Source organism: Colius striatus, chromosome 4 (assembly GCF_028858725.1).
Source record: "Colius striatus isolate bColStr4 chromosome 4, bColStr4.1.hap1, whole genome shotgun sequence".
Taxonomy (NCBI): domain Eukaryota; kingdom Metazoa; phylum Chordata; class Aves; order Coliiformes; family Coliidae; genus Colius; species Colius striatus.
In genome coordinates, this window is record NC_084762.1 from 54,835,297 (window position 1) to 54,848,029 (window position 12,733).

Here is a 12,733-nt window from a genome sequence, read left to right on the forward strand (position 1 = left end):
TAAATGTTGCATTAAATAGTTCCTATGCTTCCATATTTTCTAGAGAACATTGGCATACCACTTTGTGTATCACAGTTCATATAGATTTTCAGCCTAAACTCTAAAACATACTACGACTTTTAAAATCAGTATCAAGAATTCCTACACTCAGTCTATAAGCAGTTATATATATATTTTTTTTTTTTTTTTTCAATGTGTTCACCAGTGTACGGTATATTTCCAGTAAACTGTTGCATACTAGTTTTAACTTTTCTCTGATTCCCTGCTTCTTTCAATACATGTGCACTCTAGAATAAAAAAAAATCATGACCTTACCAAAACTTACATATCTTATTGAGTAAACAAAAGCCTAGCAAGGACAGAAAATAGGACTAACCAACTAATAATTCCAAATGCCAGTTGCGTACTCCTTCTTATTCATTGATTAACATAAGATTATCACAGCATGATTTAATGGCTTTTTTACAAAGTTATCCCAATAGTAATGATCTTGCTACCTGTTTGCAATCACTTAACATCTCAACAGCATGAACATGCAATCACTGAACATCTCAACAGCATGTTGCTGTAATACACAAGACGAAGTTAAGAACTGTTTACTGAATTTACATTCTTGTCAAGCTATTATATTTTAGTTACCTGGTAATAAATGTAAATCAACCATTATGTAATTTATGAAGAAGGCTACAGAGTCTAAATTTTTGGAAAAATACAGATCAATGGCCAGCATAAATTAAAATAATGAAAGATTCTTTACTAATTGCAAAATTTCTGATGAGGAAGGAGTCCTGCAAAGTTAAAGAAAATCTACAGGCTGCAAGAAAATGATAAATCGTATGTAAAAGTGCGGAAGAATATGATCCACTGTACCGAATCAACAAAATACTGAGCAGAAGCTGGTGATCACCCATTCCAAATGTTACCCTTCAGTCTTGACTGTTCTTGTAGGTAATTCTGAGGGAATGGAATGCCCTCTGTAAAGCACTCTGTCCTGACAACTAACACCTACTGTATTATTTCTTCTTGCAGAGAACCACTTGAGATACCTGAGACTCATATGTCATTAAGCATCTTTCCCAGTACTGCATTAGAACTGTGAGCTTCTCATTTATAATTCAATTTTTCGGGAAATAGGATTAAAGCAAATATGGAATACATGGAGTTTTCAAACGTGATTGCTTCTATTTAAATTTCTCATTTGAAAAACCTGGAGTCAGTGTCCTTATTTCTAGGTCATACTACTGTTAAGAGTCCCCAGATTAATATGTGCTCATTGAAGGGCACCTTTTCTCATAATCTCATGAGAATCATGGGATTATGTTGGAATAGCAAATTTTATTAAACTAAAACATTTAAAAGGTCAAATAGACCCCTAATAAACAGCAGGTTTGAGATTACACTTTAATATCCTTTTATGGAAACTCAAAATAGTTATTACAGTGTTGTTTTCTCACAGAAGATCTGAAAGAGTGTCTCTTGGAGGAGTGAACAATTCAGTTCAATTTCAGTTGAATGTTAAAGTTTAAAACCCAGATTTTGGGAACTTAATAAGCTGCATTCCAGTAGAGGGCAACAATAATAGGGTACAATTCGCACAAAAAGTACAATAGTGTGGAAGGGTATTCTTCTGGATTACTGATTCTCAGATATAAAGATTGATAAGATAAAATACTTTTGTTAAAAAAAGCATTGTTTTGCACAGCTGAAGGCAAAGCCTGCTCATCCGTCTAAGGAGTGATGTATTCAACATTCTTACTTGTTTCTTCAGCAGAACAAGCACAGCCACTGTGAAAACTATTCTCCAGTGACAACATGTAGTGCAAAAAATTTAACTGAATTTGGCCATGGTGCATTTTCTGTTTCATTTCAAATCATCTCCTGGTCAGATATTCTTCATGGCTATAATGTCCTGACATGTATTGGGCCAGTTGAATTTTTATAACATGTCTAGCCATGTATATTTCTAACCTTATCACAATCAATTATGCTTTAAGTCACTCTTCTATGATAGCTTGCAGTAAAATCCAATATTAGTTGTATCAATGTCACTTGCCTCATTGCTAGTCAGATGCAACTTACTGCAGAGACCTTATTTTTCACTCCTTCTTCTTCCTTCCACATTTAGGTGATCACCAAATCCCAAACTACTTTATCTACGACATTCTTAGATTAGTTTTCCTAATTTGCATTCACAGAAATTAAACCAGAATAGAATTACAACCTTCAGCACCCATTTTTTTTGAACATGAAGTAGAAGCCTGTAGTTCCTACTGTCTTCAACTCAGCTTTCATAATACTTTCTGCATCAGAACAGAATTTGTTTACTAGCTTTTCTCTCCTTTTGTTCCATTCCTGATTTTTTGTTCCTATGAATAAATCTATCATTCTAAAAAATTTTCTCAGAGCAACTGCTCAACTGCTCTTCTTAGTGTAGCACCTGCCAGCATGTTTTATTTAAAAACATGTGCATATATGTTTACAGCATCTCATACTGCTGTCCTTTGATGAGAATGAGTGTTATTTATCTGTATCAGTTAGATACTGTTGCATGCTGTGATTGTACTTAATAAATAATAGTATTACAATGAGTTCAGTAGCATCATGGAAGACTGAAAAAACGTTTCCCTTTTAGCTGATCTGTCAAGTTACAGAAGATTTTTTTTTCCTTTCATTTGTGAAAAATGTTTACATTTAGCTTTCTTTTTCTTAAGGATTGGTGGTTCTGGGTCATCTGAAAATTAAATTTTAATAAATGCTTTTTATATGATGTGCTGGAAAGAACAATATTGGCTAATGTTTTTCTTTTCATGTCCTTAAGACTGTATGTCTTCTAATCTTAAAGATAAAATTACTTCTGCTGCCTGATTGTATAGGTCTTTTGATTTCTTATGTAATGTCAAATTCTAATACACATGAATGATAAACATTTAGAGTGTTGCAATCATGCTCAGGAGAGTGTGATCTTTTAAACAAAGATCTGCCAGAAGCTTCCCCTGTAGCTAATAGGGCCAATGCCAGTCAATTCTAAGACGGATCTGCCACTGAACAAGGCCTGGCCGATTACTGACTGAAGTAATGCCTCTGTGAATAACATATTTGAGAAGGGGAAGAAGTTACTGTGCAGTTGCTAAACAGCAGCAGCAGAAGGGAGTGAGAATGTGAAAACTACATCTTTACAGACACCAAGGTCAGTGGAGAAGAAGGGAGAAAAGGTGTCCAGGCACTAGAAGAAAGATTCACCTCTGAACTGTGGTGAAGACCATGGTGAGGCAGGTTGTCCCCCTGCAGTCCATAGAGAACACCAGGAAGCAGAGATCCATCTGCAGCCCGTGGAGGACCCCACACCAGAGTGGGTGGATGCCTGAAGGAGGCTGTGACTCTGTGGGAAGCCCACATTGGAGCAAGTTCCTGGCAGGACCTGGTTGTCCATGGGGAGAGTGGACCCCACACCAGAGCAGGTTTGCTGTCAGGACTTGTGATCCTGTGAGGGACTCACGCAGGAGCAGTTGGTGCCTGAAGGACTGTTCTCCCAGTGGGTGACCCACGCTGGTGCAGTGTGTGAGGAGCTGCCCCCATGGGAGGCCCCACGCTAGAGCAGTTAATGAGGAACTGTATCCCATGGGAAGGACCCACGCGGGATAAACTCATGGAGAACTGTCTCTCATGGGGAGGGACCCCACACTGTAGCGGTGGGATGTGTCGACGCCTCCCCCTGAGAAGAAGCAGTGGCAAAGTCTATCTGTAATGAACTGACCACAACCCCCATTCCCTGCACTGCCAGAGGGAAAGGAGGGAAGAAGGAGTGGTGGCATTTTAAGATTCAGTTTTACTTCTCATTTTCCTGCTCTGTTTTGATTGTTCATTAATAAATCAAACAGTTGAGTCTATTTTGCCTGTGATGCTAATGGCTGAGTGACCTCCCTGCCCTTAACTCATGAACCTCTAGTTATATTTCTCTTTCCTGTGCCCAGTTTTAGGAGGAGGAGTGATAGAACAACTTGGTGGGCATCTGGCACTCAGCCAGGGCAAAACCACCACGGCAATGTAGGTGCATAGATTGTACTTCAAAAAAATGAGCAGTAAATTTATGAATGAGAAAATGTTGTTTGAATTGTACATTTAGTTTTCCCAGAAATGTTTGAAAACACAAAGGGTTCCTAATGTACTTCTTTTTTGCTAAAAACAATTGATCTCTCTATATGAAGTAAAACTAGTAATAAAGTATTTAATATGTAACTGTAAATTACCCCTGAAGAGATCTTTTCAGTAACTTATTTATAATACTAAAGATTTTTTTCTTGACAGTTTTCTTTCATAGCGATATTTTTTCAGAGTATTTGCTGTAGTCTTTTTTTAAACTTGTAGGAAACACACAGTTTTGAGATAGATGTTGGTAGTTCCTATAATACATACAGGGATCTATAATGCTGGAGAATTTCATGCCAAGTTCAGGAATAAATCCCCAAAGTCTTTAAATCTCTGTTTTTTCTGTCAAAAAACTATGGGTTTTATCCACCTTTTAAGAAATTGTATTAGTTGATATAAAGTGTAGATTCATTTTAATACTTCTTCCACCAACTGTCATAGCTCCCCTAATCTTCCCCTTAACTTACATTGAAAAAAGAGGAAACTGAAACTGATGTACATGCAAGAAGGAAGTGTGGAAATGTTCTTCTGACACTTTTGATTCAGGATACATTTGAAACCCAAGTGAAATTGCTTGCCATCATCTTCTTGACAGTGAGAACTATCCTTTGATCGTGAAATTGTAGAATGCCAGTGAGAGACATCCAGAGTGTTTGCTCAGTGTTTGCATGAAGAATGCAGAGAAGTTACCACTGTAGCAGTCTGGTTTTAAAGTCTGCAAAACACAATATCACTCACATCTCTGTATAGAGTTTTTTAGAGATAATACTGTAAACAATGGAGGTAATTCAGTTGTGATTCTTTTCTTCTAAAAAGATGTCATATCTTTGGCTGAAGCAATGTAAATGTTACTCTGTGGTTGCAGGGCTTTCAGGGCTATGCAATTGATTCGTGTTGACAATGATTTTAATTGAAATATGTGGTTTACTAATTTATAAAAAGAATTACAAAAAGTTAAGAGAAAAGAATTTCTAAGTATTAAGTATCTGTCAGGAATGCATGTGATGGATTTACTGTGTTTTTTCAAAACCTAGCAGGGCTTATGCTTATATTTTGAAAAGACCATTTTTGTTTTACTAATGATAGGAATGGGTGTGTTCTATACTTAGTCTACTTGTATTGGACACTTTTGGGCCAAAAAGTTGCAAAGTTTATTTAGATGGAGTGAATTATCTGCATGACTATGTACAAAAATTCCCATGAATCATGTACCTCAGGCAGATTTTCTCTGTACTTTTTGTCTAGGGATATTGTTGAATGTTTTAACAAAAAATTACTTGAGCAATTACCAGAACTGATTTTGCTCGCTTGATTTTGCACGCAAGATGTAAGGATAGAGTAATAGAGAGTTCAAAGGCTGTTCCAGACCAATTTTCGATCATTTGTTAATTAAAGAAATTTGCTTAAAGTTTGATAACTTTGATGAATAGCAGTAGGTTAACTTAAATACTCTAGTTTATGTTATAGCTGTAGCCAGAGAAAAAGAAAAATATGTAGTTTTTTAGAATTCAGAAATATTTTTGCATGTATTGTCATTTCCTGTATTCTGAACAGGAGAATGAACCCACACAGTGACTACAGAAATGTCCCATTATTCACATGAGATTGTCAAAGATTTCAGTTCCTTTGCTCCAGGAGTTCTTTTATTTTTTTCTTTTGACGTACGTAATTTTGAAGTGAGTGTCTCATACATGTCTCCTAAATCCAATGTTTTGGGCTATTTTATTCTAATGACTAAGTAATAATCTATTTCTTTATTCATTTTATAGATTAAAAAGATCAACAGGAATTTTCCCGTAAACCAGCAGGTAAGAAAAGGAAAAACTGGGATTGTTTCATTTATAGTTCTCATTTCAACATTATTTTACTGTGTGGTAGCTGTGCATTATTCTACCTCAAGAATTCTCAGTAGATTTTCTTTAGAGAGTATGTTACTTCCTCAAAATAGTTTTGTTTGGGTTTTTTTCCCTAAAGACAAAGGGAACTGGAGTGTTTGGTCAAAGTAAGATCATGTCTAACTGTTTCAACTTTTAACCTGTTTTCCCTTGACGTTATAAAATTCTAAAAATGTAGGATTTTTGCTACCCAAATGAAGGCATGAAAATAGTGTTTGTGCACAGCTATCGAGCAGGCCAGTAGCAGAATGTGGAATAAACTGAATTATCACCAAATAAATATAGGAAGAATTTCTTCACTGTGAGGGTGACAGGCAGCCCAGATGGGTAATAATTTTCAATTATTTGTCTAAATTACAATTACTCAGATTTTTAGATACTTGCCTTTTGAAGTCACGGAAATGATGTACTTTCCCACATTCAGCAACTGAAGATAACACTTGCACTTGTTACTGCACTTGCACTTGTTACTGGCAGTGGCAAAGAAATACTCCTTTCTCAAAAGAAAGAAGGAGAAAATGCCTAGTAAATAAAAAATAGTTAACAATCTCTATTTTAACTCTTATCATTTACTCTGATCTTTTTACTGTCAAAAAGACTACAAAAATATAAGCAACAGTTATAATGTCCCACCAGAGTAACATATTAAATAAATGATCTCTGCTGTATTCAAACTTCTGGCATGTGTGGTCAGTAAGGCATTTTGCTCTTCATTAGATTTCCAATGGAAAGCAAAAATAACTTTGATGATTTGATAAGGTCTCACTGCAGATCAAAGACTGGGAAAGAAAAAGGTTTCTTGATCTGTGGATTTCTTGAAATTTTAGGGAATGTTAATTTCACAAATAGATTTCTTTTAGGGTTATGTAAAGAGAGTTGGATGTTTTAGGTTTTTTTGTAGACATTTCTCAAACATCTTCCTTTTTCTAAATATTCATTTACTAAGGGGTTTAATATCTTTCTCACACTTAGATATTACTATCAAAAATGCATGTGAAGGTTTTGATTTTACACCTTTGTCTATATAAATAAAATTTTCCATAGAAATTTCCATCAGTAGCGATAATACTGCAATATAATCTTTCTACTGCTGTCTTCATCCTATTATCTTTAAAAATATTTTTTTAAAAAAATCAAAGTAATTGAAAGTTTTTATCACTTAGATTTTTTTTTGTATGTGTATGTGCATTTACATATATATGTATAAAATTAATAAGTATGTCTGTATATACCTGTGGATTTTAATTAGTTGTTAATGGTAAAGGAGGGAAAGCAGTTGTCAAACTAGAGTCAGGAACCAATCCTGAATGGTTCTTGGTTTGGAGAAGAAGATACCAGCACAGACAAATCCATTAACATTACAAGGAGGAAACAAACTTACATAGGTGTGAAAGCTCCTGTAACACTGAGAGTGGTATCCAAATGTCTCAATGTTACAGTAAGTTGAAAAGAGAAAAAGCTATCAGGAAACATATACTGACTGCATATAATTTAGCAGCTTTCTTTTAAGGTAGTAATTGTGCAACTAGGTTTGTTTGTAAAATTATTAGAAAGATGATTTTTTTTTAAATTAAAAGTTCAAAGATGATGAGTATGGATAGCAAAGTGATAATTATATGGGGATCATGAAGCAACCAGTAGTTCTGAAAATTGTGTTAATATATATAATAGTGGTGGAAAGATGATGCAAAAAATGCTGGAGAAGGACAACATAGACAAAATATTGGTGAAGAAGATTACGAGAGAAGAGAGAAATTAAATTCCCACTTTCTGAGCTGAAAATAATGAAAGGAATGCTTTAAAGTAGTAAAAAACTTTAGTGTGTTTTCTATTTTGGTACTACATGCACAGACTAGCACAGACTTAGAACAATCTAAGATAATAGCAGGAACTCACTGATTAAAAAAAAAGTAAATACTTTGGTACTGAAAATATAAATATATATTTAATATGCACTAAAAATAATACATCATAGACAAAATTTCCATAATTCCAGAGGTAAAACAGTAAAGACCTCATAGCAGAGAGGCTTGAAGAATAGAATATTTCAAGGTTTCAGCAAATGACTTCTCTATTTGATCAGGCAAGAGAGGAGAGGAAACACAAACACATTTCATTTTCTTGAAACTCATCACTACTGTTCAGCTGTAATACTAATTACAGTAAATGTCAGCTCCTGTGAGAGCCATCATTAGGCAGGTAAGTTCTGACAGATGGCATCAACTTCCCTGATAACCCCTTCAAGATGGCAGGCAAATACACCTTCCCTACCTCAATAAACTGTGGTGGTGTATTGAGGAAAAGCACTGCCCATTCCTTTTCAATTTCCAATCTTTAACCATTATGAGTTTGTGAATGTGCTGATCTCAGCTGAAAATCAACTTGATAGCATCTTGGGAAGTAGGCATTATATTGTCTTCCTTACAAAATCTTCTGATCCTTTTCAGGGTGAGAAACTAAATATATTACCTCCTGCTACTGGAGAGGTTACTACACATTATAACCTTCGTTTGCTACTTGGGTTTTGTTGGGATTTGTTGTTTACTGAAAGCATGCTAGGAGGTTGAATTAGTTACATCTGGTTTAGATATTCAGTGGAATTTGAGGTTTAGATCTAAGTCTTAGTCTGGTGTTTAGTTCACCTCCTCCTATCCCTACATGCACATGTAACTACAGTGTTTATAAATAGTAGTTGGGAAAGTCATAACTTTCTGATTGCACTTCTGACTTACTTTACTCAATATGCTAGCAGTACAAAGCAGATTCACTATCTGGCAAACCCAGGGAACTGATTTTCCATTTATATTGGATTATGGCTGTGTTCATGTACATGCTTACAAATGCAGTAAGTAGCTGCTTGCTTCTCTACTACATAGGAAAAAAGTTGAATCTCAAGGTTTCACATGAAATAGAGACTAGAATATCTTGACAGAGCAGCGTGTTAAAAATTTTCTTTTTCCATGCTGTATGTCTCATCTCTATTAAGAGGAATTCAAAGGCTATAATCCTCCACCTTTAATCAATGCTGAATTCACATGGAAAGGATAATGAGGAAAAATACTGTAATCCTTTAAGTTGAACACTATTTCTCTTCTATTCACAGGCAGCATGAGCATTTTTGAAAAATTTTTCTTGTCTCTGCAGAAGATAAGATATTCTCATTAAAAATATTAATTTTCCTCTAGAATTTTCTGGCATTTATTGGGAAAAAAAAGTAACTGTACTGTTCAAAGTTAGCAGTTTAAAATAGGAGTTATATCAGAATGAGACTAAGTTTTTCCATCCCCCCAACTGTGTCCAACTGACTTTTAAAACAATATCATGTCCTCATGAAATTATGCTACACAAAAGCAAGAAGAAACTGGGTTATGCATATCAGATTCTTCAGCACTCAGTTGTCATGAATCCCAATGTTTTGCAGGCATATTTACATTCTCAGTGATGGTCAAATGTATACATGGCTATGCCCATTTTGTTTTACTTGTGGTATGATTTAATAAAACTAACTACATGTAGCTGTACCAGATTAGCTATGTAATATCACCTCATATTCTGTCTCAATAGGCCACTGTTCAGCTTGATTAAACTCATGCAATTAGAACAATCTCATTTAAAATCACTTCCAAGAATCCAGCTCAGTGAGTTTATTTAATAAAACTTAACTTTTAAATGCTGTGTAAAGTGAATAAATGTAGACATACACAAATGTCACTGTGGCTGCTCGTGTGTCACTCAAGACCGTGTCCTTTGCTGCATGTGTTGCGTCTCTATTACACTTAAAAAGGTGAATTGTATTGCTCTTGGAGATTGATAGGACATCTGTTGTAGTGATAAACTTCTATATGGAATGAAACACATGCCATTTTTTTTAACTGCAGAATAATAACCTTCAGGATGACTTTGCTATTGTATTAATATTTTTTAAATGGAATAATTAAACAGAGTGTTCTAATGAAAGGTGGCATGTTCTCAAAGAAAATCAATTCATTACTCAAGAAGTACATTAAGGGCAGTATTTTTTGCTCCCTCTCCTTAAATGTGTTGTTTTCCTCCCGATTTTTCATGACTGTTGAATTAATTATTTTTGATATGCCATTACTGTAGTTCCACAAAGTAGCCATTCTGCAGCTCTTGACTGACAGTTACTGAACTTTCAGGTCCTGCAGTACATCTGTTCTATCACCATCTGTTGTCACAGTAAGGATTTGATCAGGTTTATTTTGAAGGAAAATTTCTAGAATGAAGCTTCTATTGTTAAATGTTTATAGAAACACAGAGGGGGAGCTGAGATCATGCTGTTAAATTAAGCAGAAGTGCACAATAGGGTGTAAATTACGCTGTGCTAATTCCTTGCATTGTATAGCCAGCTATCTATGGCACTTAGTGTGGATTATTACCCTGTAATATAAACCCTTCAAAAGCTTTTATACTTTATATGGAAATAGCTCTATAATAAAAGCAATACCTATTTATCTATCTATCTAAATACATTTATTTGATTGATGTGGAATATTTTTCACTGAGCAGTCCCTTTTTTTCAAGTCTTTGAGGCAGTCTTTATTTCAAAAATTATGCTTACTGTGGCCAGTAAAAGATTTTTCTTACTTTTACGTTGTAATCCAGGGTAACTTTTGAAATTCAAGACGTTAAAAAAAGTTTTAGAAGGTCAATATACACCATTGATTATTAGAGTTTTAGGTTGAGGAAACTATGTTGACTTTTAAGAGAAAGGTCAGATTGCTTCCCAAAGATAGTGAATTACCTGATGCGCTAGAAAACATTCATGTTGTGAGTCTGTTGATGCAGTTATTGGGATAGCAATGCTTATATCCTAGGGCTGCATGCTCTATAGCTCATGAGAGGATGGAAGTAATTTGGACACCTGCTGGAAATTTAGATGATAGAAAAGAGTGATTAGATCAAGTTCTTATTTAAATCTCAAACTATAAGTCTCAAGCTGTGTATCAAATCATTTCTGCATGTCCAGCAAATTCAGTTTCGCTTCAAATACAGAGTTCATCCTCATTTACGTGTCTTTCTCATTTATCTTCTTGTATTTTTTTTCTAATGCTAACTTGTTAGTATAAGAACTACTACTATTTTTTCTCTACAATATGGATGTCACTCCCTGAAAATTGCTTCCTGTAAGAATAAGTTTTGCCTCACCAAATTTAGCGACTATATCTGTGTTAGATCTGTGTTCAGATTTTAGTCATTAGAGGGAGAAATGTACTGTGTTCTGCACTAAAGGGCAGATGACTGAGGGAAGCCAGAATGCTTTTCACTATTTAGTGAAACAAACAGACATATGCCATAAATAGATGTTATTAAATGGAATGCTAAATTGATAAATAGATAAACATTACTTATTTTCTGGTTCTGGAAGAAGATTTACTAAGTATTGTACATATTTTAGTGACATTTTAAGTGTAGATTACAGAGAGGATTTAGGATGCTGTGGAGAAGTGATGTGATGCCTGTTATGCTTTTGGTCCCTGAAGAATGGAGAACCATCAGGGTAATATCCAAAAGAGTTGGGGTGTAGTGCTGCCTTGGGCAGATCACAGGAAGCCTGCTACTCGTTCCCTCTTGGTGGCTTAGGAATCTGAGTCTAACCTTGATTCATGTCAGCTTCAAAACTCTGAATGCTTCCACAAGGACTCTTTCTAAGAAGATAATTGGAGTTTCTGCTCTAAATAGATACATACATACATACATACATATACTTAACGAAGTAATACATTTATGTTTTTGGATGACAGTTTTATCTTTATTCAACTGGTAAGTGGACATCTACTGCTTTGCAGATTAAGATGTTCACACGAGATCTTTCACCTTGTTTTACACTCCATTCAAGTGTGAAATCAAATGCTTTATGATCTCACAGATGTTGTACATCTTTCTTCGTAGTGTGACAGCTTCAACAGGAGCTGTATACCTCAGCTTTTATCTTGATAGTTAGGTTAGAGGATGAAAAATACAGATTTGACACTAACTTTACAAGTGCTGTAATTGATAGGTTGCCATAATAAGGGCTTTCCCTTCAGCTACTACTTTTTGCAACAATATGATCTCAATTTTTTTTATAAACCTGACTCGATTTCTATACATCTAGAATTCTTCTGAGTCAGACACACATACCCCTCCTCCCTGCTACTCAAAAGATTTAGGCACAGGAATCATTACTTCCTGATCCGTCATAAAGCTTTAACATGGACACATATTTGCAGTTCTTCCCAGGTGCATAATTTTATGTCTGTGATGAGGTCAGACAGTGAGTAACCACTGAATTTAAATAGAACTTAGAATCATGGAATCATAGAATCATAGAATGATAGGGTTGGAAGGGACCTTTAGAGATCATCTAGTCCAACCCCCCTGCAGAAGAAGGTTCATCTAGATCAGATCGCATAGGAACATGTCCAGGCGGGTCTTGAAGATCTCCAAGGAAGGAGACTCCACAATCCCTCTGGGCAGCCTGTTCCACTGCTCCGTCACCCTCACAGTGAAATAGTTTTTTCTTATATTTAAGTGGAACTTTTTGTGTTCCAGCTTCATCCCATTACCCCTTGTCCTGTTGCTAGCTACTATAGAAAAAGAGATGTCCCAACCTCCTGACACCCACCATTTTGATATCTGTAAATGTTAATAAGATCTCCCATCAGTCTCTCTTCTTTCTTTTCTTTTCTTTT

The 12,733-nt window shown here is 35.3% G+C and overlaps 1 protein-coding gene across 1 annotated transcript in view; it reads left to right on the forward strand.

The window, feature by feature from the left end:
• SNTG1 (syntrophin gamma 1) overlaps positions 1 to 12,733 on the forward strand; it is a 156,304-nt gene that overhangs the window by 88,745 nt on the left and 54,826 nt on the right. Inside the window, exon 12 of the mRNA XM_061995878.1 lies at positions 5,916 to 5,954. Within this exon, the coding sequence (XP_061851862.1) occupies positions 5,916 to 5,954 (39 nt within the window). The remainder of the gene's footprint in view (positions 1 to 5,915; positions 5,955 to 12,733) is intronic.